Here is a 23,087-nt window from a genome sequence, read left to right as displayed (position 1 = left end):
CCCTGAAAATTTTGCTAGCATTGTGAATCCGGCTTTAGTATATGTATTGGCATTATTAAAAACGTTAATTTGTAAAATTTTAATTGGAATTTCCACTAAATCTTCACTGATCTACATATTTTTCCCACTAGAATAGAAAAACTGCTGTTCAGAATTTTGTTTTCAAAATTTTTTAGTAAACGTTTTCACATTTATTAAAAAATCATATACATATTTTAAAAGTTAATTAAAAAGTCAATTTTTTGGAAAAACTTACTAAGAAAAAGTGTATTTTTAAAACTATTTACTAAAAAAAAGAAAAATTTATTAAAAAAAATGAGAGACATTTTTAAAAAGATTAGTTAAAAAATCGTTTTTTAATAATTTACTAAGAAAAGGCTAGTTTTTAAAAAATTACTAAGAAAGGAGAATTTTTTTTTTTTTTATTTTCACAAATTTTTTTTTAAAATTTACTAAAAAAGGAAAAACTTTGAAAAAATTAAAAATTAACCAATTTATGGAATTTGTTAGACAAAAAATTGAAAAATTACTAAAAAGGATATTTTTTCTATTTTCACTAATTTTTTTAAATTTACTAAAAATAGGAAAAACTGAAAAAAAAAATCAAAAATTATCCAATATATGGAATTTGTTAGACAAAAAATTCTACTTTTTCATTTTTTTATTATTTTTAGTTCGATTTAGCAATATTTGCAACAATTTTCCAATCCTAATGTGTATATTTACACTAAAACTATGCTAACGGTAGTTTTTCCTCCTTACCACTCTATTTGTTTCAGTGTTTAAACCAAAATAATTCCAACACACTGGCAACACTCTTCTATATAATTTTTACTTTTATTTTGACATTTATAAAACGAATAATGGTAAAAGATAAAAAAGCAAAAAAAGGCAAGAAAACGACGTACGTGTACTCTAAAAAAATTTTTCTTATTAATTATTTAGAATTTTTCGGCATTTAAATATATAAAATTATCTTTAACATTAATAAATTTAAGTGCTTGGCAAAAAAAATATACTATATATTGATTGTGTTAACAATAAAACGTAAATAATAGCAATTATTTAACAGCGAATAAATTTCGTTTTATTTTTTTTTTAATATTTTATGGTTGACGAAGAAGTCTCATAAAAGAAAAATATAGCAAAAAAAATCAAATAATTTTTTTGTTTTTTTAATCTTAAATATTTTTTTTTTCTATTTTTTAATATTTTATCCACAATTAACTGGTGATATCAATGTGTGTAATTTTTAATGGATGAAAAGCAGTTTAACTGAAAGTAGAACAATATTTTTAAAATAAAAAAAAAAAAACAAATTTGAAAATATTAATTTAAAAACAAAATTAACATCTTCTGGGAGACGATCAGCCAGTGGGCTGTACGTGTTAACAGCAGCAACATAATGCAGCTTTTGCTGTCCACCATATGTCTGGGCTTAACCAGTGCTGTCATTGGCAATGCCTGGTATCAAAAGAAACAATTCTATCCAGCTGTAGTGTATATCACTAAATCCAATGCCTCCATGGCGGTGAGTAGCATTCCATGCATGTTTTGTAGCATTTAGCAAATGAAAATGTATGACCTCATAAACTAACTAACTAATGGTGTGTGTGTTTTATTTCTTCTTTTTTATTTTTAATTGCAAATACAAATATTGCAGGTGATTTACATACAATTCTTTGCAATTGTTTTTATGTTTGGAAAATTACTGCGCAAGGTAAGTGTGTTCGTTTTGGTAGATTAGAGTTTTGCTGTCTGCAATTTAAAACCACTTTATATTCTTTGGAATTTACAGATCTTTTTGGGTACTTTGCGAGCCGCTGAATTTGAACATTTATTGGAGCGTTTCTGGTATGCCATTACAGAAACATGTTTGGCTTTTACCGTATTTCGTGATGATTTTAATCCACGTTTTGTGGCCTTGTTTACGGTATTATTGTTTCTTAAATCATTCCATTGGCTGGCCGAAGAACGTGTAGATTTTGTAAGTATTTTTTTTGTTGTTTTTTTTGTAGATAATTAAATTTATTTTCTTTTTCTTAAGAGATAAAGTTTTATTAATTATCACTGTAGAATGTTCTTTGATGAGGTGTGTGTTGCACCTTTGACATGCTTTTTTAGTATTTTAATTGTTGGTTTCTCTATACAAATTGTTGTTGATTTATTTTTGTTTATTTTTTTATTTAGTATAGAAATACAAAAATAATTAAATGTGCAAATAAACAACCAACTAAACATATGTACATATGTATGTCATCCTAATGACAGATAAATATTAAATCATTATTCTTTATGATATAAATGTTATGCTAAGTTTTCATTTTTGCTATTTTGTAATAAGCTTAATTTAGTCTCTCGCTAGAAATAAGGATTTAATAATTTTCATGGAAATTCTTTAAAAACATATGAAAACCTTTAAACTCTACTAGAATTGAAATAGAATTAATCTGAAACTGGACCAGCTAAATAACTAAATTAGAAATAGTCTTAAATTTCACTTCATCTGAAACAGAACTAGATTTTATCGAGAATTGAACAACAACTAAAATTGAAATATAACTGAACAAGAACTGAACTAAAACTGAACTAGAACTGAACTAAAACACAACTAGAACTGAACTAGAAATGAACTAGAACTGAACTAGAACTGAACTAGAACTGAACTAGAACTGAACTAGAACTGAACTAGAACTGAACTAGAACTAAACTAGAACTGAACTAGAACTGAACTAGAACAAGAACTGAACTAGAACTAGAACTGAACTAGAAGTGAACTAGAACTGAACTAAAACTGATCTGGAACTGAATTTTAACTGAACTAAAACTGAACTGAACTTAATCTGAACTAGAACTGAACTAGAACTGAACTAGAACTGAACTAGAACTGAACTAGAACTGAACTAGAACTGAACTAGAACTGAACTAGAACTGAACTAGAACTGAACTAGAACTGAACTAGAACTGAACTAGAACTGAACTAGAACTGAACTAGAACTGAACTAGAACTGAACTAGAACTGAACTAGAACTGAACTAGAACTGAACTAGAACTGAACTAGAACTGAACTAGAACTGAACTAGAACTGAACTAGAACTGAACTAGAACTGAACTAGAACTAAACTAGAACTGAACTAGAACTGTACTAGAATTGAACTAGATCTGAACTAGAATTGAACTAGATTTGAACTAGAACTGAACTAAAACTGAACTAGAACTGAACTAGAACTGAATTATAACTGAACCAGAACTGAACTAGAACTGAACTAGAACTGAACTAGAACTGAACTAGAACTGAACTAGAACTGAACTTGAACTGAGCTAGAACTGAACTAGAACTGAACTAGAACTGAACTAGAACTGAACTAGAACTGAACTAGAACTGAACTAGAACTGAACTAGAACTGAACTAGAACTGAACTAGAACTGAACTAGAACTGAACTAGAACTGAACTAGAACTGAACTAGAGCTGAACTAGAACTGAACTCGAACTGAACTAGAACTGAACTAGATCTGAACTAGACTGAACTAGAACTGAACAAGAACTGAACTATTATTAAATTAGAACTGAAATAGAACTGAACAGGAATTGAACAGGAATTGAACTAGAACTGAACTAAACCTGAACTTGAACAGAACTAGAATTCAATTAGAACTGAAATTGAACTGAACTAGAACTGAACTAAACAGAACTAAAATAGAACTCAACTGGAACTGATCGAGAACTGAATATGAACTGAACTAGAACTGTCCTTAAACTAAACAAGAAAAAAGTGGACAAAAATTTATTTTCAAAATTTTATCCTAAATATTATTAAAAAATTTAGATTTGTCTTTAACTATTTTCCCAAAAATGTTTAAAAGTCTAATTTTTTTCAATTACAGATGGAACGTTCTCCTGTTTTGGGCTGGCTTTTCCACATACGTGTTGCCAGTCTACTAATGGTCTTGGGCACTCTCGACTATATGCTACTAATGCATGCTTACAACTCAACATTGGCTCGTGGCCCCACTGTACAATTGGTATTTGGTTTTGAGTATGCTATACTGCTAACCGTTGTTGCCAGTACCGCCATTAAGTATGTTTTACATGCCGCCGAAATGCGTACCGATACACCGTGGGAAAATAAAGCTGTCTTTTTGTTGTACACCGAACTTTTTATCGGTTTTATCAAAGTAATTTTGTATGTACTATTTGTGGTGATAATGGCGAAATTCTATGCTTTACCCATGTTTGTATTCCGGCCCATGTTCTTTACGATAAGAAACTTTAAGAAAGCACTCAGTGATGTGATAATGTCACGACGTGCTATACGTAATATGAATACTCTGTATCCGGATGCTACTCCGGAAGAATTACGTCTATCGGATAATATTTGTATTATTTGTCGTGAGGATATGGTTAATCATTCGAAAAAGTTACCCTGTGGCCATATATTCCATACGATTTGTTTGAGATCATGGTTTCAAAGACAACAGACCTGTCCTACTTGTCGTTTAAATATTCTAAGGGCACCGGCGGCAAACTCCACTGCTTTACCGAGACCAGAAGAGAATAATGCAAATGCTGCTAATGGAGCTGCTGGAGCGGCAGCAGCCGCTGCTGTTAATGCGGGAGCAACACCAGCCGCAAATGCTCAAACACCCAATGCGGGTGGTAATGAAAATCCAGCTTCACCCACAGCCACAAATGTTTTTGAGCAGTTTGGTGAGTATTTTTTAAAAATTACAAATTGTATAAGATTTATCTATTCCTATTCTCTATAGCTGGCTTACCCAATCCCTTACCTAACATGGCTGGTTCTGGAGGAAATGGTTTACCCAACTTTGCTGGATTACCCATGATGCCACCACCTTTTATGATGCCTCCTCCCTTTCCATTTATAGCCCCCTATGCTGTGCCACCACCACCCATGCCACCAGATCTAACCAACTTTACCGATGAAGAACTTAAGGCATTGGAAGGAAATGAAAGAAAGAATATAGAGGAACGTATAAAGGTAATTAAAAATATTATGTAAAATAAAAAAATACTGATTGTTTTTGTTTTGTTTTTAGCTTTTGCGCAACATACAACTAATGTTAGATGCAGCTAACATTTTAATGAATAACTATCAAATAGTGGCTGCACGTACACAAAGCTTAAATCCAACTCCTGCTGCTACGGCAACTAGAACAGCTACTGCAGAAAATGCAGCAGCTAGTACAGAGAAACCAAGCACTTCGGCAGCAGCTACTGCAAAAGCCAAAACTGACTTAGCTACAACAGAAGAATTACCTACAACCTCAGCAGCAGCACAAGCTGTTCCTGCTGCAGATACACTAAAGACATCTTCACCTAAAGCTGAAGTTACTAATAACATTAATCAAACGACAACAACAACAACAACTACAGACACCACACCAGTTGCCAAACATAATCAAGTGACTATAGAAGATCTGGGCGGTGAAGATCATATAGATGTTCCAATCTCCGCTACATCTACTACAACTACTACTGCTCCCTCTACATCATCTAATGCAACAACATCCATAGACACAACAGCGGAACATATGAACGAGTTGCGTAAACGACGTTTAAAATTTCTTGAAGAACAAAATAAAATAATTTCTTCGGAATAAAAATGAAATTGTTAAGGCTCAATTTTACAAAATTATTACTTAACACGTTTAGCAAACTGAAGTTGGACTGAAAAACGATTAAATTTTTCTTTCATATTAAATACGAAAAAAAAACATTTTCATTTTGTTTTAAATATTATATTATAACGTTTTTCTTAAGATCTATGTGTGAAAATTTATATAATGATAAAAACTTTAATTTTTGCATTAAATGAAGTTGTAACATTTTTGTATTTGTTTATATTGAAGAATATGTTTACAACTTCTTTTTTTTTAATTTTCATTTTTTTGTTTATTTTACTAGCATTCTTATTATTACCTTTTTTAATGTAACACAAAATACTTTTTATCTTTTTTTGAAACAAGTTTCTTTTTTTTCATATTTGAGAGCATTAACCACGAAACCCTTTATAAGTATATTATTAAACAAACTTTTTAATAACAAAACACAAGTAAAATCAGTTTAAAAAAAAGAAGAGAGATACTTTAAAAACAATATGTAGCTATAACATGTATTGTGTATAAATTAAGAATTAATATTGGATTTAAACAAAACAACAAACATAAAAAAACAATGGGAATGAAAAAAATTATGATTAATGTATATGTATTTAAATAATTTATAATTACATTTAGAATTTAAATAAATAAAAAAAACATACACAAACATTATATAAAAAAACTAAATGTTGTTTTTAATTAAACGTTTAAAAAAAAGAAGTATGTACACCTTTTTCATTTATCGACAAACATTCAAATATCTATTCTGTGCCCTTTTCGACTTACCTTAATAACTTTCTAATTTCTTTATTGACAACAAAACTTAATTGCTGGTTTTAAATAGATTTGATTGTAGTATAATTATATAACTTGCATCTTTCTTTCCTCATCATCTGTAATAAATTAAATATTAAAAAAACGTATTAAATAAATTTAAATTCATGTTTTTCACCTTAACTGCTGCGTGCTTCAGTTTCACGAAATTCAGCCGGATCGGTAAAACGTACAGTTAATATATAGAATATAGAAGGAAAGGGCACTAAACACAATAAGGCATAGTGATGTCCTAAAGCTATAATGCCATAGGCTAATAAAAGCCATTGAATGCCTAGAAAAATAGTAATCAATTAAAAAAATGTTCATGTAAAATATGCGTAGAACTTACATATTATAACTAAATTTTTAATTTCCAAACACGAAGATTTGATCAGAGCTTTAAAAGATTGATCCAATTTCATGGAATAATGTATAGCATTGGCAATCATTGATATAGCTATGCTCATATAGGGAAATGAATAGTCTGAAATAAAAAAAGATCTAAGATCTAAGTCTTTATATAATAAGAACTTAACTAAGCTAGAAATAAGAACTAAACTGAAACGCAGAACATTAACTTAACAAGAACTAGGTTTAGACTTTATTAGGACAAAACTAGAACTGAGTAGAGTTGGAATTGAACTAAAACTTTATCAAACAAAACTAAAAATAAAGTTGAACTTAGATAGTATCTAAGTTTTTATATAATTTGAACTTAAACTAAAGAACTAAACTGAAACAAAGAACATTTACTAAACCAAATCTTTATTAAAACAAAACTAGATCTGAGTTAGAACTAAACTAAAGTACAGTACAGTTGGAAATGAACTAAAACTGAAGTAGAACTTAGACAGGATCTAAGATTTTAAATTAGAACTTAAACTAAGATAGAAATAAACAAGAACTAAACTGAAACGCAGAACATTAACTAAAAAGAACTAAACTAAAACTTTATTAGTTCAAAACTAGAACTGAGTTAGAACGAAACTAAAGTAGAGTTGGAATTGAACTAAAACTGAATTAAAACATAACAAAACTAAAACTAGAATTGAGCTAGAACAAAAACAGAACTGGAACTAAACTGTACAACTAAAGTAGAACTAAACCGATCTTAAACTAGTGCTGAGTTAGTCAATAAATAGAAATAAACTAGAACTGAAAATGCTTTAAATCCTTTCCTGGTGTTTAACCACATACATATGTACTTACATATTAAACCACAAGCCAAGGCATGAATAAACGTTATTAGAGGCAAAAAATATAAAGCAGCATAAATAGGAGCCTTGCCCCTCACCTCCAATAGTGTGCTGACCAGAGGTCTTATAACAAACATAGTAACCAAACACAAAAAATAGAAAACCAGAATAATAGTTTGCCTAGAAATACAAATATTTCAATGCATCAGCTTAAATCTATCAATAATAAAACTTACAAAGGATAAACAGCCTCCTGGGTGCAATGTAAAGATTTCTCATAATTAGGAGCAGGATTATAGAAAAGAGTATACCAATCGGAAAATTTGCGCACTGGACAGGCAAATAAACGAAATTCACCCATAGGTTCCATTAAGAGAACAGCAGCTATGGCGGAAATAATAACTTCTAGACAGGCACAAGTAGTTAAAATTAACTGCTTGCGGGAAAATCTACAAATAGTAAAAAAAGTCATTAAAAATTGCTTCTCTGGACTTTACTACAACTTACTTTCTATCCTTGGCATCCAAATCGATAAAGAAACAATGCATCATAAGCGGTAAAGCAGCCATAAAGCCTAAATAAAACCAGGAATAAGCGTCCAATTCCTCTTCACATTGGGTACAGGCATAACTATCGTTGACACGAAATCCCCGCGGACAAGGACCACAATCACTCCAGGTCTCATTATCCAATTGTATGCGACCACAATATTGTCCGGGACAACGTTCCAAAGTTGTAGACATTTTTATGGAATATATATTTAGCTTTTAAATAAATATTTTACACATTTTACTTAAGAATTTTTACAAACAAATTGTAAGTTTTTTCAATTTTGTTTTGTTTATGCTCAGCTGTTTTCATAAACAAGAAATAAATAAAACGTTAACCAACACTGTTTTTTATGACACCTGTATTGTTTACAATAACAAATCAATGTAAACTGTAAACTTCCGTTTGTAGTTTGTTAAGGTTGGCAAGGCACGTAAAAATTAACTGTCACAGTTGTAAATACAATTGCTACTGCTGCGACAGGCCACATTTTCTTTATGCTAATGTTAAGAAAAACAAAAAAAAACTATATTTTATTTAAAAATTACAAAAATTTGCAATAGTTTGGCGAAGAAAATAATTTTTTTTTATTTCCCCTTATCCATTGCATAATAAAATTTGCGTCTACCATGTATATACCACATAGTCTCGTGATAGGATTTCGGTAAAACCTCAATAATTTTATCGACACATGAAAATGTATAATAAAATATATTTGTGGTCACTGGACCTTTACCGCTAGGATCTAAAATCTCCGCTACCGTCATAATTTGCATAAATTTATCTTCTGTATAAACAATATAAGCAATCATTTTAATAATCGAACCCATTTGTACCGGCCGTTCAAAACTGATATCACAACAACGTTCACAAGACGGACGTTGACCACAGTAAAGATATGCCCTCATCCAACTTATTTCATAAGATTGACGCATTAGAAAGCCACCGAATACGGTATTTTGAGCATTACGATTTTCGGGAAAGCAAAGAAATGTATTAACAATAAACGAATCATTCATCCAACGACTATTTTGTGGTAAAAATCTATTATTCAATTGTAAATGCGAATTATCGGTGGTATCTTGAAAGAGTTCGTACATGAGTGTATGTTCCTCTTCGGTGGGTTTAATTTTGAATATTGACGTTTCATGCAGACGTTTACGGGTTTTACGTCTTTCCTCACCCATTTGGAATATTTCCTTTTCTTCGTCATTATCGAGTTTTAGAGGATTAACGGGTGCCGCTTTTGTATTTGTAGCATTGCGAGCAGCCATTAGAAATACAGCCTGTGTTATTTGACGAAAACTTTCCTCATGTTTTTGTTCCAGCCAAACACTTATTTACAAAGAGGTCCTACCAACCCATGATACATGACCGGTTATACGGATATCTTGATTATATGCCGGTAATAATTTGGAAAATGTCATTTTATCCACTAATATCGTTACAAATGTGTAAGGTAAAGGTTCATTTACGGGTAATTTGGGTATCGAGACATGTTGTTGACATATCCATACGGCAAACATATCTAATTGTTCCATAAGCCGACCCAAGCGCACAGTTCCCACAGCACTAACATAATTCACTTGCATATCTGTACAAATACTTAACGGTATATAGGCCTCCATATATGAATCTTTCATTGAGCGTTTAGGTAATTCCTCTTGTAGCGGTGTGTATTTTAAAAGATGATCACGTTTTTCGGCCTCTTTAATGTAGCCAGTTTCTAAGCCCAATCGTTGCATTATTTTCAGATTAACTTGGGGTGAAGTTATGTATTATATTTGCATAAAATTCGAAACATTTATTAAAGAACATTTACCTTCTTTCATGGTACCCGATTTTCTGGGTTGTACATTTCTCAAACCAATATTTCTTGAGGAGCTTAATAGATTAAAATTTTTAATAATATTTCTTAGATTTTCTTTATTTTTAGAACATATTTTACCCAAAATATGTGATCAACTTTAAGAACACTGAAGATTTAGGACATCTTTTGTTGTTAGAACAATTTCCAAAAAATTTTACTAAATTTAACATAAAATTTATATATATTTTAGAATAAATTTTATTAAAAATTAATAACGTAAATAAATTGTTTTTTTTTTCAGAATTTTAGAATGTTTTCAGAATGTTTCAGAATTTTTTTATTTTTAATTAAAATTTTATAGGGTGGGACTGTATGTACTAGGCTACACTTGTATGAACTAAATACTTATTATATAATGGAATACGAAATTACGAAATGACAGCCAAGTAATGAGTTAAGTAATTGGTTGACTTAACTTATCATTAAGTAAAAATCTTCCTTACTTTTCCTAGGAAAACTTCCAGCGATTCCAAAAAAGATAAAAAAAATATAGTATACTAGCTATATCCAGTGTGTTTCGCTACCCTAAAAGCTAACTGCAATAGTTTTCCAGATGTATAATTTCTTAATCCGCCAATTTTTCCGGATGTTTATTAAGATTTTAATGTAATCGATGAAAAAATAAAAAAAAATCTTATAGTTTCTCAGATAAACGAAATTGTATTTTTAATTCATATAGAAAGTGCCATGACCCCTTTGAAAGTACGCCCTTTATGAATGTCAAAGTTCTTCATGTAAAATTTGAAGATTTTAGCTCTAATAGTTTCTCAGATATACAAAAGCCTCTCTAAATGATTCTCTAAATTTTCACATGAACGTCAAAGTTCTTCAATTTATATTTGCAGATTTTAGCTATAATAGATTGTCAGATATACGAATTTTTCTATTTAATTCCTATGGGTGCTCCAAGCCCCCCCCCATGACGAAAATCCACTCCTTTTTCTGCAAAATGTTCAGATGAATATAGAAGTTCCATTTTCTACAAGTTATAATTCCACTTTCGATCGTTATGGAATTCTGTGACAGGCCTGTATAAATCATGAAAATTGCTAAGAAATATATAATATATAAAAATTATATTTTTATTTGTTTATTACCACGTAATTGAAATGTAAATATAGTTTTACATTTTTTTTTAGCAAATTTCTTTCTCTTCTCTTTTCTCTAAAACAAGAGAATACAGTTATTTAAAAAAAAATTGTTTTTATTTTCTTCTCTCTTCTCTGTCCACTTATCTCTCTTGCTAAACAACATTTTGTTTTGTTAAGAAAACTATTACTTGTTATTGTTGTTTCACATAAAAACAAAAACGTCACGGTTATATAGTCCAAAATCCATAACCCACCAACAACAAAGGTGTATATTATTTGTTTGCGCTTTATTAGACGTTTTCAAGTCAAGATAAGCAGTTACTTTATGAATTTTAATCCAGACGGTGGAAGATTTTTTAAAATAAAATTTAATTAAAAATGTTAAGAAATATATTAAAAAATAGAAATTCTTTAGCCAATTTAAATTGGCAGCCAATACAAAAGAGTATATCATTAAAGGCGGCTATGTAAGTTGTTAATGAATGAGCACTATTTTTGGTTAATTGACGGCAGATGAGGTGACTGATTGATCATTTGTTTGTTTATATTTATAGTGGATGCAGACGTGATTTGGGTTTGCAGCATGGTCATAATGATCCCTATTATGCAGGCACCATGGCGGAAGGTATGTAAAATGTAATATGAATTATGAAAGAAAGAAAGAAAGAAAGAAAGAAAGAAAGAAAGACTGTTTTGTTAAGAGATAATGATGTCAGATCGTGAGTTCTTAAAATTGCTATAATGTTTTGTAACACATTTATATTATCAAATATTCTACTAACTTATCTATTCCAAACAAGTTACTTAGAATACTGTATTAGTTGTTGTTTCATTAAAAACATGAAATTGTTCATAGTTAAAATAACAATTACAATTTTCTATATAAATTTAATAATACAAATCCGAACAAAAGAATTGTAAAAAAAATTAATCAATGAATTTTCTTGGAAACAAGTTATAAAGTAAAAATCTTGCTGATCTCTGTAGAAAAGAGAAAGCCACGGAAAAATACTTGAAACTGCCGGTCCACATTAGGAAACTTTTTTGAGAAACTTTTGATTTTGCGTGAGAGAGAAAAAGAAAGAATATTATTCATCTCTCTCGAGGTACGGAGTTTCTCGTTCTCGGAAACTTGTTTTGTTATTCTTTTCATTCCTACAACAACAACAAATCAATGCAATAAACACGTAGTTTCTGAAAAAATAGTTCCAATGTGTAGACATTAAGGAGACTTCAAAAGAGAATTAAGAATAAGTTTCTCAACAAAAGTTTCCTAGAGGTCAAACCGAATTAAATAGAGAACAGTTTATTTATAATTTTGAATAATTAAGGACCTACTTCATTAATCATCAATATTTATCAAATGTTTATAGAACAATTTTTTTATGAAATTTGTTTTATAAACCTTTAATAAAAAAAATTTAAAAACAATAATAATTTTTTTTATTTTAAATATTTACAGTCAAAGAAGAAGCCATGAAACGTTTAGGTCTAGAAAGCGGTTACTCACCAGTGCCCAAAACACGTGAACATCTTTTAAAATATATGCCAACACCTTCCGATTTACCAGCGCGTTCTATGCAGGACTCTTTTACCTCTGCCATTTTGCCCTTAAGCGAAGATAAGAGTTTGCAAGATAAATACATTTCATTTTTGGGTAATGTCCGTCTGGGACGTCTAATGGAGGATATGGATATGTTTGCCGTCTGGGTGTGTCATCAACATATTAAACTCAATAATCTACCCGAAAATGTACCTTTGCCCTATACTTTTGTTACTATTTTAGTCGATAAGATAACATTTTCTGGGGTCAGAGCAAAAGGCACTGAAGATATTAGAATATCGGGTCATGTCTCATGGGTGGGTAAGAGTTCTATGGAAATTGTGGTGTGGATAGAACAACATGATCATAATGTTTGGAGAAAAATCACTAAAGCTTTATTTTTAATGGCTGCTCGTAATGCTACTAATACCGCAGCTGCCCCTGTCAATCCCATACAGCCGGCAAATGAGGAGGAAAGTAAAATCTTAAATGGCGGCGAAGAACGTAAAAAACGTCGTCAAATAATACAAGCCTCATCGATTTTCAAAGTAGAACCTAACAATCATGAACAATCGCTTATGTACAGTTTATTTAAGCGCACTACTTCCCAAACTACCATGGAATTGAATAAACGTATATTACCGCCCAAATGTCGCTGGATGTCTGATTCGTATGTCACCAATACCATGGCCTCATTTCCCGAAAATCGTAATGCTCAAAATACTGTCTTTGGTGGTTTTCTAATGCGCAATGCTTTGGAAATTAGCTGGGTGGGTGCCAGTCTCTATTGTAAAGGTCGCCCTAAGCTAGAGCATATTTCTGATATTAGTTTTGAACAGCCAGTTAGTGTTAATTCGATTATTAAAATGACGGCGTATGTGGTATATACCGATGTTAATTATTTACAAATGATGACTGTGGCCGATGTTATAGATGCTGCTACCGGCAATCAATTGACGTCAAATGTTTTCTATTATACATTTTCTTCGTCGGAAGAAGTGCCCGAAGTTTTACCCAGATCTTATCATGAAACTATGTGGTATATACAGGGACGTCGTAAATTTAAATATGCTTTGGGTATGGAGTGATTTGAAGAGAATGTTAATAGTTTTATGTAGAAAGTAAATAGTTGAAATTTTTTTGTTACTTATTTAGGATAAAAAGTGTTTAAATATAAATATTTTTAAATTGATTTTTATGCGTTTAAATTTAGAGGTTATCTATCTATCTATCTATCTATCTATCTATCTATCTATCTATCTATCTATCTATCTATCTATCTATCTATCTATCTATCTATCTATTTATCTATCTATCTATCTATCTATCTATCTATCTATCTATCTATCTATCTATCTATCTATCTATCTATCTATCTATCTATCTATCTATCTATCTATCTATCTATCTATCTATCTATCTATCTATCTATCTATCTATCTATCTATCTATCTATCTATCTATCTATCTATCTATCTATCTATCTATCTATCTATCTATCTATCTATCTATCTATCTATCTATCTATCTATCTATCTATCTATCTATTTAAAAATTACATTTACATATTAAATAAATATTTAAAACCTTCTACATTAACAATAACATTAACGATAATATATTAATTGTTTTATAAAACACTTAACCACAATTTGAAACAAATTAATTTTCCTTTTTAGTTAATTTCCTTTAATTTATATTTTATATTTTTCCCCAAAATAAATTTAAGTTCAACAGTGTTGTAAAACGTTTTCATAACACTTTACCACTCTCTTCCTCTTCTTATGACAAATAAACATCTCTTCTTCATTTGTTTTGGTTTGTTTATAAAACTGCCTATTTATATTTACAGTTGTTTTTGTTGTTTATCATACATACACAAAACAAAAACTAATGCAAATGAAAACAATTACGTCACGGTTATACTAAAACCAAGAATAAGACGGCAGAAAAACAACAAAAAGATACTTTTTTTTAGAGAAAAGGTGTCGTTTTGCCTCAAAAGCAGATACATTTATTAAATTTTTTATTTCTTTAAGATAAAAAGTGATTTTTTGGCATTTGTTTAAAGTAGTTGGAATATTTTACAAGTAAATTTCCATTGAAAATGTTAAGAAATTTAATAAAATGTACAAATTCTTTGGCAAAAACTAAATGGCAGCCTATACAAAAAGAATTTCTTTTAGCAGCGACTGCTATGTAAGTTTATTAGATATTTAATACGAAAAAAATTTGTGTGTATATATATTGTTGAATTTATTTTTAGTGGTTCCAAACGTAATATTGGTTTGCAGCATGGTCAAAATGATCCCTACTATGCGGGTACCATGGCAGAAGGTATGTAAGAGGAAATTGACAACGAATTTCAATATTTATTAAAACACAATAGAAAGTATAAAAAATAACACACTAGAAAGTTATAGCTACTGTAATTTTTTTTAGAAATCGTTTAAAACTAAAATATTTTAACAAAATTTAAAATTTTAGATAAATTTCCTTATTTAGAAGTTAAACTGAAAGCAATTTCCTAAAACTTTATATATGAGTAAAAACTTTTTACTTTTAATTACTTTCTAGTCAAAGAAGAAATCATGAATCGTTTAGGCTTAGAGGCCGGCTATTCGCCAGTGCCCAGAACACGAGAACATCTTTTAAAATATGAACCAAAACTATCCGATTTACCACCACGCTCTATGCAAGACTCCTTTACCTCTGCCATTTTACCCTTAAGTGTGGATAAGAATTTACAAGATAAATACATTTCATTTTTGGGTAATGTACGTATGGGACGTTTAATGGAAGATATGGATTTGTTTGCCGTCTGGGTGTGTCATCAACATGTTAAACTTAATAATTTGCCGGAAAATGTTCATTTGCCTTATACTTTCGTAACCATTTTAGTAGATAAAATAACATTTTCTGATATGAAGGCTAAAGCCACCGAAGATGTAAGAATTTCGGGACATGTTTCATGGGTGGGAAAAAGTTCTATGGAAATAGTGGTGTGGTTAGAGCAGAAGGATAATGGTGTTTGGAGAAAAATCACTAGAGCTTTGTTTTTAATGGCGGCACGTAATGCCACCAATACAGCAGCTGCTCCCGTCAATCCCATACTGCCGGCTAATGAAGAGGAAACTAAGATCTTGACTGGCGGTGTGGAACGTAAAAAACGTCGTCAAATACTACAAGCTTCCTCAATTTTCAAAGTAGAACCTAATGACTATGAACAATCATTAATGTATGATTTATTTAAACGTACTACACCCCAAACCACTATGGAATTGAATAAACGTGTTTTACCGCCCAAATGTCGCTGGATGTCGGATTCATTTGTTACCAATACCATGGCCTCATTTCCCGAAAATCGTAATGCTCATAATAAAGTATTTGGTGGTTTTCTAATGCGTAATGCTTTGGAAATTAGTTGGGTGGGTGCTAATCTCTATTTAAAGAGTCGTCCTAAATTGGAACATATATGCGATATTAGTTTCGAACAGCCGGTTAGTGTTAATTCGTTCATTAAAATGACTGCTTATGTCGTTTATACCGATGTTAACTATTTACAAATGATGACTGTGGCCGATGTTATAGATGCTGCTACGGGCAATCAATTGACTTCAAATGTTTTCTATTATACTTTCTCTTCAAAGGATGAGGTGCCAGTGGTTTTACCCAAGTCATATCATGAAACTATGTGGTATATTCAGGGACGTCGTAAGTTTAAGTATGCTTTGGGTTTGGAGTAAAGATGAAATATTGTGTTTTATTTTGCCAATTAAACGAATTAAGTTTAAATCTAAATATATGTTAATGGTTCATTAATTACTCATTTTATTTAAAGTATTTCTTTTGTTAATTATTGCTTTTAGCTACGATATTAAAGTTTTAGTACTTATTTATTTATATTTCTGAAATTATTTCAATCATATCATTGGTTAAATAAAAATTTTCAAAATCTTTAATAAAATCATTGTTTTGGTAAATAACAAGTACGAATTTATAGTCGGACATAGCCGAACATATGATACCCTACACCAGCCAGTATGTTCAAAATGGGGTTTATTTAAAAATATAAAACATTTAATTTGTTTTTTTAACTTTTTTCTGGAATATTTTGACTAATTTTTGGCAAAAAAATAGATTTTTTACAAGAGGGCTCAAAGGGGACTAGGGGAAAATATGGAAATATCCTTAGAAATGTTGGTACAAGAATTCACGTCTACTTTAAAGTTATTTGTATGGAATTTAAAAGTGTATTTAGTGTTTAACCTTCAAGTCATTTTCTGAAGGGAGTTTTTATGGGAGCAAGGGTCAAATGAGGTCCGATCATTACAAAAATCGGTAATGTCATTAAGAGTTCTATAAAACTAAGTTTTGCCGACTTTTGTTGACATAATAGAACATTTAACTTAATTATGAGCCCAAAGGCGCTATTTATCTATTTTCAATACACTGAAAATAATCCATGCTCAACTTTACGAAAAAAATTTCGTAATTTCTATTTTCGTAATATTTACAAAATTTTCGTGTATAATACGAAATATTATTTACTAAAACCCTTTTTTATTTTTACGAAAGTACGAAAACCTTTCGTAATATTTTTTTCTTAAATTTTAGCGAAATTAAACATAATGATATTAATTATATTATGATTACATAAAACTACAACATTTTTTATGAAATTTAAGAAAAAGTATAATATTATTCTCGAATTATTTTCATAAAAAAAATTGAAAATTCGTGTAGAGAATAATTTTGAACTAAAATTAGAAAATTTATTTTAAAATGACAAAAATGTTTAAATAAATAAATATTTCGTAACTTTTACCATATTTATTCAAAATTCCCTTTTTTCAATTTATGTAAATTAATTTTTTTTCAAGAATATTTTGCATTATACTAAAATATTTCGTACAATTTCGTATATATTACGAAAGAATTTCGTGGTGCGAAACAACGAAGGATTCGTACATTGTACGATATTTTTCGTATATATTAGGCATGGTTTTTTTTCAGTGTAGGCTTCGTCCTTGGGCCAAAAAGAGAGTGCGTGCCAAATTTCATCAAATTAACTTGAAAATTGTGACCTGTACCTTGCGCACAAGGTTTACATGGACAGCCAGCCAGACGGACGGACATAGCTTAATCGACTCACAAAACGATTCTAAGCCGATTGGTATACTTTAAGGTGGGTATAGGTCGAATATTTTTGTTTGTTACAAACATCAGCACAAACCCAATATACCCTCCCCACTAAAGTGGTGTAGGGTATATAAATCGAAATTCTGTACATACCTAAAGTATGAGTAGAAGCTTAACATATGAAGATACATAACGTGTCAGCCGTCTATAAGGATTTAGAAACGACATTTACTTTTTCAGCATGAACAATCATATGGATTTCCAATAACATACTAATCCAGGCAATATTAAGTTCTGGAAAGACCCCTTCATATTTGAAACAAAAACAATCCCAATGATTCTTTCTGTAACCGAAACGAATCATGTTCTAATTAATAAACAAAACTGTTTTGTTAAATGTTCAGAGATAACCCAAGTTGATATAATTGAAATACATGCAAATACTGGGAAATGTTTCTGAATATAAAGCAAGTGTATATACAAATAGAGAACTCCCTAACAACTTGATACAAAGATTTATAAGGTTTAGATAAGCAGGCTGTCCTCTGCTGTTCGCATTGGGGACACACATTCCAACACACTATCATAATAATAAAATAACAAAACACAAAATTTAAATTTTTTTTTTTGGATAATTTTGTAAGTCTTTTTATTTTACAAAACAAGATTTTTTGTCCAGTTTACTTTTACTTAGTAAATTGTTTATATTAAAAAAAGCATTAAATTTCCTTTCTTCCTTTCACACACATCACACGATAAAATTTAACTTAAAAATTCTAAATTTAAAACGTTTAGAATCTCATGCGATGGGGATATTGAGAAGAGTGCAAGGCGAACATGCTCTTCAAGTATTTGGCGAGGAATTTGCCATCTTCGTTGGCCTTAATGGCCTTGAGGACAGCAGCATCGACTTCCTTTTGGTCCTTCTTGCGGGCTTCGTTGGGAACGAAACGTTCCTTCTTGGCAGCGAAGATATCACCTTCACCGGACTTTTTGTCCTTCTTGACCTTCAAGCGACGGAAGTAGGCATCGTCCAAGTGTTCGGGTACTTTGTAGTCACCCAAGTTGACGCGGGTGGAGGTGCCGATAACGAAACGTTGAGAAACGCGACGCAATGGGCAGGAGTTCAAGCAGAAGGGACCGGTGACCAACAAGAGACCGGAGGACAAGGATTTCAACAAAACAACACGTTTGCCTTGATGACGGCCGGCCAACAAGATGAGGACGGTACCGGGCTTAAGGTTGCGACGAACATTGCGCTTGTGTTGGCTGAAGGTAGCCTTGGCGGCACGCTTGCCTACGAACTTCTTGGTGGGGTAGTTAGCCTTGGGCTTCTTCATGTAGACGGTACGTTCACCACCGTTCTTGGGGCCACCGATTTTCTTGACCTTCTTGATTTCGGTCTTGGCAGTCTTGACGACTGGACGCTTGGTACCCTTCAAACGCCATTGAGCACGGCGTTTGTACATCTGCCAGGAGAAGAAATAAAAAGAATTATCATTATTAGAGATTCCATTGTAAGGTTAGGATGTAAACAAAACAAATGCGAAGCTGTTAAACAAAGCAAACGTGGTAAAACAATGGAAAGACATAGATATAAACAAGTTAGTGATTTCAAATCCAATTGGTTATGTGTTTTCCTTAGATCAATAACAAGAACTTGTAACTTGAAACTATTCCAAAAGTCTCCTTTTTCATATTTATGCCACTTTACACTTTTTTATTCGCAATGTTTTTTTTACTTCATTTCTAGCACTTTAACACAACATTTTCTTTGTTTTTCTTATATTAACACATTTTTTCAATTTATACGCCATGTTTTTTTTTTCCTCGTTCTTTCCATTTCTATGCACACTTTTTTTGCCTTGCTTAAAAACACACACACGCACGCTTGGGGGAAGCAATTTCTCGTGGAGAAAAATAACTTTTTCTGTGGGAAATTTGTTGAATTTTTACCTGGCTCTTGGAGTAACGCAAGACACCGCCATGGAGGTAAGTATTTAATGGATGTTTGGTAACTTTTTTGCCCGATTTAACGGCTTTTTTAGCTTTTTCAACGGGTGCCATATCGGAAAACACGTGTACACCGCACAGAAACTATGGTAAAAAGGAAGGTTAGGTACGACAGTGTTGCCAGATAAAAATATCTGTCAAAAGTGACAGCTGTCAAATGAAATGTCATTTTGGTAGCCATATTGTTTTCGGAGTTGTTATTTTAGTAATAAGCCAAAAAGTAGGCAATGCTTAAATAAATACGACAATCTTTTTAGACAAATATATCAGGCAAATTTTTAGATATTTTCTTTTAATTAACTTATTAAATAAAATTTATTAAATTAAGAGTTTATAATATATAAAAATATTGGTATTTAATTAGATTATTTAACTCGTTTTATTTCGTTATATCATTAAGTCTGTTAGCTTTGTTTTATTTTTTAGATTACCATATTGTTTTTCTATTATTTTTGTCTGGTAGCTCTGTTGTCCGAATGTTATTTTGTTAATGGCAACTTTATTGAAGCTGTGTTTAGTTAACAAACATGTGTTTTTTTAACACTTAAAGTTACCAGATGTATTTGTTGAATGTTATTGAAATCACAGAAAAATCGTATCAAAGTAAAATGATCTTTTTAATTAAATTTTTTAATTTTAGATAAAAATCAATTGCATTTTGTTAAACGATTCAAAATTCAATTTCACATCTAGGAGGGCAAATTGCAATGAATTTAATCAGCCACTCCAGTAAGAAATTTACTTACCAGATTCCATTCGGAATAAAGTTTAAAGTACTTCTTGAATAATTACTTATTCGACTGTTAACAAATGGCCTTAGCTGAATTTCCCGCAATTAAAACCGAATGTACAGTGTTTAAGAGTTATAGTTTAATATTGAAAACCTATGATCACTTCAATTTTCTACTAAAAATCAAATTTTTATATGACAAAACTAAGATCTGGAGTATACTCTTAACTCTTTCACGTATACGGGAGACCGGTGTCCCAATGTTTTTTAATTTTTCTCGATTTTGAGCGTAATTTTGAGTACACAGCTACAGTAAATAGTTATTTCCAAAAAAAAAAGTTTTTTCTTTTTTAATTTGATTTTACTACATGCTAAAAAGGATAATATTCGGTGATATCCGTCATAGAGTTTATCTGTAGTTTCTTCAATTGAGAAAATAGGGAAAATCTGTGATTTTATATGAAAAGCCTTAAACGAACGCATTTTCTTAAAAAAATGCTCCAATAAGAAAAATAGTAAAAAATCAGTGATCACTCATATGCCCCATGAAAAATAGATATCGGCTATTGATTCTTAAGCCCGTGTCCATATTAAATAAATATTTATCAAGACACTTGACAAAACGTCGGCAGAAAAATTTTCAGTTTTTTTTTAATTATGTTAATGTATAGGGGTAACAAAATGCTGATTTTATCATGACAACTCACAGATAATTTTACTGAAATAATGCTATATTTTATAAAAACAATTAAAATTAAATGCAAATTTTGTAAATAAACAATAATTTAACTAAAACTTATGTTAAAAATCAATTTTAATTGCACAAAAACAAAATTCTAAACAATTTTTACAAAAAAATTACGTTTGTTATCCAGACAACGTTGTCAAAAAAATTGTTTAAGCAACCCTGTCATAACGACGTTATAATGCTAATAAAAACAGTCAGCACGTGCTAATTTTTTTATCATGACAACAATTTGACGTTTAGCATAATAAATATTTATCTAATATAGATTAGGGATAAAAAACGCTCAAATTGAGAAAATAAAGAAGATCGGTGATCACTTGTATTTCCTATCAAAAATCTATTTCTATATGAATATGATCGTTTATATAAATTTGAAAAAATATAAGACAAATTCTACCAAACTATTATTTACTTTCAGTTCTATATACGCACATACATGTGTAAATATGTATGGGCGCTTTGAAAACCTAAAAGAAAAACAAATCATTAAAATCAATTAAATAATATAATAATTCAATTGCACTATTAAAATATTTAATTATAAAAATACAACGTTTATCTTAATAATTATAGATCAAGCTAAGAAAAAAAAACAGCGATAACATTTTCTCGAAGTCTCTACAGAATTAATTGACGTCATCATTAAGTCTAACTATGTATAAATAACCTTTGCCACAGCAAACAAGAATACAAAATTTCACTTTTTAATTTTTATATTAAAATAAAAAAACAACAACAAAAAACGTTATGTACATGCACTTAACCTCATCTCATCAGTATCTTAATCTATAAAAGAATATAGATTTTTTTCTCGCAAAAAAAACTAAAATAATATAAATTTACATACACCCATACATGTTTGTAAGTTAAATTTCATTATGAAAAGGAAACGGAAAACGTATATAAATAGGGTTGCCCCTATTGAATAGCAACTACCATATACTATTACTATAGAGTGGTAGAGGGAGAGAGCTACTGTTAACCACTTAACAACACTAACAAAACACTATGCTTAAATAATTTTGAATAGCTTTTTGAAAAACTAAATTCAACTGCTATAGAATATGTATAGAAATCCAAATATAAATTCACTTGTTTAGACTATTTATAAAATATAAATACAAATTATTTTATATACCGCAGGTTTAGTTAACTACTTTTTCAAACTTTTAACAAAATCTTCCTTGCGCCCTGTTCCTTGCCTTCCTTTCAAATCGAAAACAACATAAATGAGACAAGAAAGTCACAGTTAAAATAAAATATTATAATGTACTCTACACGTAAAACACATGGATAGATAGATAGATATATAGATAGATAGATAGATAGATAGATAGATAGATAGATAGATAGATAGATAGATAGATAGATAGATAGAAAGATAGGTTGATAGATAGATAGATAGATAGATAGATAGATAGATAGATAGATAGATAGAAAGATACAATCATACATACATACATACATACATACATACATAAATATATAGATAGATAGATAGATAGATAGATAGATAGATAGATAGATAGATAGATAGATGCATAAATAGATAGGTAGATAGATAGATACATAAATAGAGAGATAGATAGATAAATAGATACATACATAAATAGATAAATGGATAGATAGATGGATAGATAGATAGATAGATAAATAGATAGATAAATATATAATATATAGATAAATAGATAGATTCATACATAGATAGATAGAGAGATAGATAGATAGATAGATAGATAGATAGATAGATAGATAGATAGATAGAT

The 23,087-nt window shown here is 30.3% G+C and overlaps 7 protein-coding genes across 9 annotated transcripts; 3 read left to right on the top strand and 4 right to left on the bottom strand.

Moving 5' to 3' along the window:
* The first annotated feature begins 792 nt into the window (after window positions 1–792).
* Window positions 793–6,200, top strand: LOC111676515 (E3 ubiquitin-protein ligase HRD1). Of its 2 annotated transcripts, none has more exons than XM_046949053.1 (7): window positions 793–904; window positions 1,271–1,531; window positions 1,664–1,720; window positions 1,799–1,987; window positions 3,887–4,709; window positions 4,769–5,001; window positions 5,060–6,200. In XM_046949053.1, the coding sequence occupies exons 2-7, from the start codon at window positions 1,406–1,408 to the stop codon at window positions 5,621–5,623; spliced, it is 1,992 nt and encodes a 663-aa protein (XP_046805009.1). In that variant the 5' UTR covers window positions 793–904; window positions 1,271–1,405; the 3' UTR covers window positions 5,624–6,200. The 2 variants fall into 2 exon arrangements, with proteins under 2 accessions (XP_046805009.1, XP_023293243.2); XM_023437475.2 differs by lacking the exon at window positions 793–904 and adding an exon at window positions 912–1,047.
* Window positions 6,201–6,479: 279 nt separating this feature from the next.
* On the bottom strand, window positions 6,480–8,495 carry LOC111676549 (JNK1/MAPK8-associated membrane protein). Of its 2 annotated transcripts, XM_023437508.2 has the most exons (6): window positions 8,143–8,494; window positions 7,872–8,084; window positions 7,649–7,815; window positions 6,789–6,923; window positions 6,576–6,731; window positions 6,480–6,516 (listed from the first exon to the last, which is right to left on the bottom strand). In XM_023437508.2, the coding sequence occupies exons 1-5, from the start codon at window positions 8,376–8,378 to the stop codon at window positions 6,577–6,579; spliced, it is 906 nt and encodes a 301-aa protein (XP_023293276.2). In that variant the 5' UTR covers window positions 8,379–8,494; the 3' UTR covers window positions 6,480–6,516; window position 6,576. The 2 variants fall into 2 exon arrangements, with proteins under 2 accessions (XP_023293276.2, XP_046805010.1); XM_046949054.1 differs by having other exon boundaries at window positions 6,480–6,731; window positions 8,143–8,495.
* Window positions 8,496–8,771: 276 nt separating this feature from the next.
* On the bottom strand, window positions 8,772–9,458 carry LOC124419297 (acyl-coenzyme A thioesterase 9, mitochondrial-like). The gene has a single exon (XM_046947996.1). The coding sequence runs from the start codon at window positions 9,456–9,458 to the stop codon at window positions 8,772–8,774; it is 687 nt and encodes a 228-aa protein (XP_046803952.1).
* Window positions 9,459–9,524: 66 nt separating this feature from the next.
* LOC111676522 (acyl-coenzyme A thioesterase 9, mitochondrial-like) lies at window positions 9,525–10,281 on the bottom strand. The gene is made up of 3 exons (XM_046949055.1): window positions 10,133–10,281; window positions 10,007–10,068; window positions 9,525–9,943 (listed from the first exon to the last, which is right to left on the bottom strand). The coding sequence occupies exons 1-3, from the start codon at window positions 10,222–10,224 to the stop codon at window positions 9,525–9,527; spliced, it is 573 nt and encodes a 190-aa protein (XP_046805011.1). The 5' UTR covers window positions 10,225–10,281.
* Window positions 10,282–11,386: 1,105 nt separating this feature from the next.
* LOC111676542 (acyl-coenzyme A thioesterase 9, mitochondrial-like) lies at window positions 11,387–13,880 on the top strand. The gene is made up of 3 exons (XM_023437501.2): window positions 11,387–11,612; window positions 11,700–11,770; window positions 12,608–13,880. Exons 1-3 carry the CDS (start codon window positions 11,524–11,526, stop codon window positions 13,774–13,776), a joined length of 1,329 nt encoding a protein of 442 aa, XP_023293269.2. The 5' UTR covers window positions 11,387–11,523; the 3' UTR covers window positions 13,777–13,880.
* A 718-nt stretch (window positions 13,881–14,598) lies between these two features.
* On the top strand, window positions 14,599–16,647 carry LOC111676544 (acyl-coenzyme A thioesterase 9, mitochondrial-like). Its single transcript, XM_023437503.2, has 3 exons — window positions 14,599–14,887; window positions 14,955–15,025; window positions 15,266–16,647. Exons 1-3 carry the CDS (start codon window positions 14,796–14,798, stop codon window positions 16,432–16,434), a joined length of 1,332 nt encoding a protein of 443 aa, XP_023293271.2. The 5' UTR covers window positions 14,599–14,795; the 3' UTR covers window positions 16,435–16,647.
* Window positions 16,648–18,448: 1,801 nt separating this feature from the next.
* Window positions 18,449–19,948, bottom strand: LOC111676530 (60S ribosomal protein L6). The gene is made up of 2 exons (XM_023437489.2): window positions 19,787–19,948; window positions 18,449–19,299 (listed from the first exon to the last, which is right to left on the bottom strand). Exons 1-2 carry the CDS (start codon window positions 19,895–19,897, stop codon window positions 18,622–18,624), a joined length of 789 nt encoding a protein of 262 aa, XP_023293257.1. The 5' UTR covers window positions 19,898–19,948; the 3' UTR covers window positions 18,449–18,621.
* Between the last annotated feature and the right edge of the window lie 3,139 nt (window positions 19,949–23,087).

This window comes from Lucilia cuprina, chromosome 4 (assembly GCF_022045245.1).
Source record: "Lucilia cuprina isolate Lc7/37 chromosome 4, ASM2204524v1, whole genome shotgun sequence".
NCBI classification, from domain to species: Eukaryota; Metazoa; Arthropoda; class Insecta; order Diptera; family Calliphoridae; genus Lucilia; species Lucilia cuprina.
The sequence above is the reverse complement of the archived record's forward strand: the minus strand, read 5'-3'. Positions and strand labels throughout refer to the sequence as shown.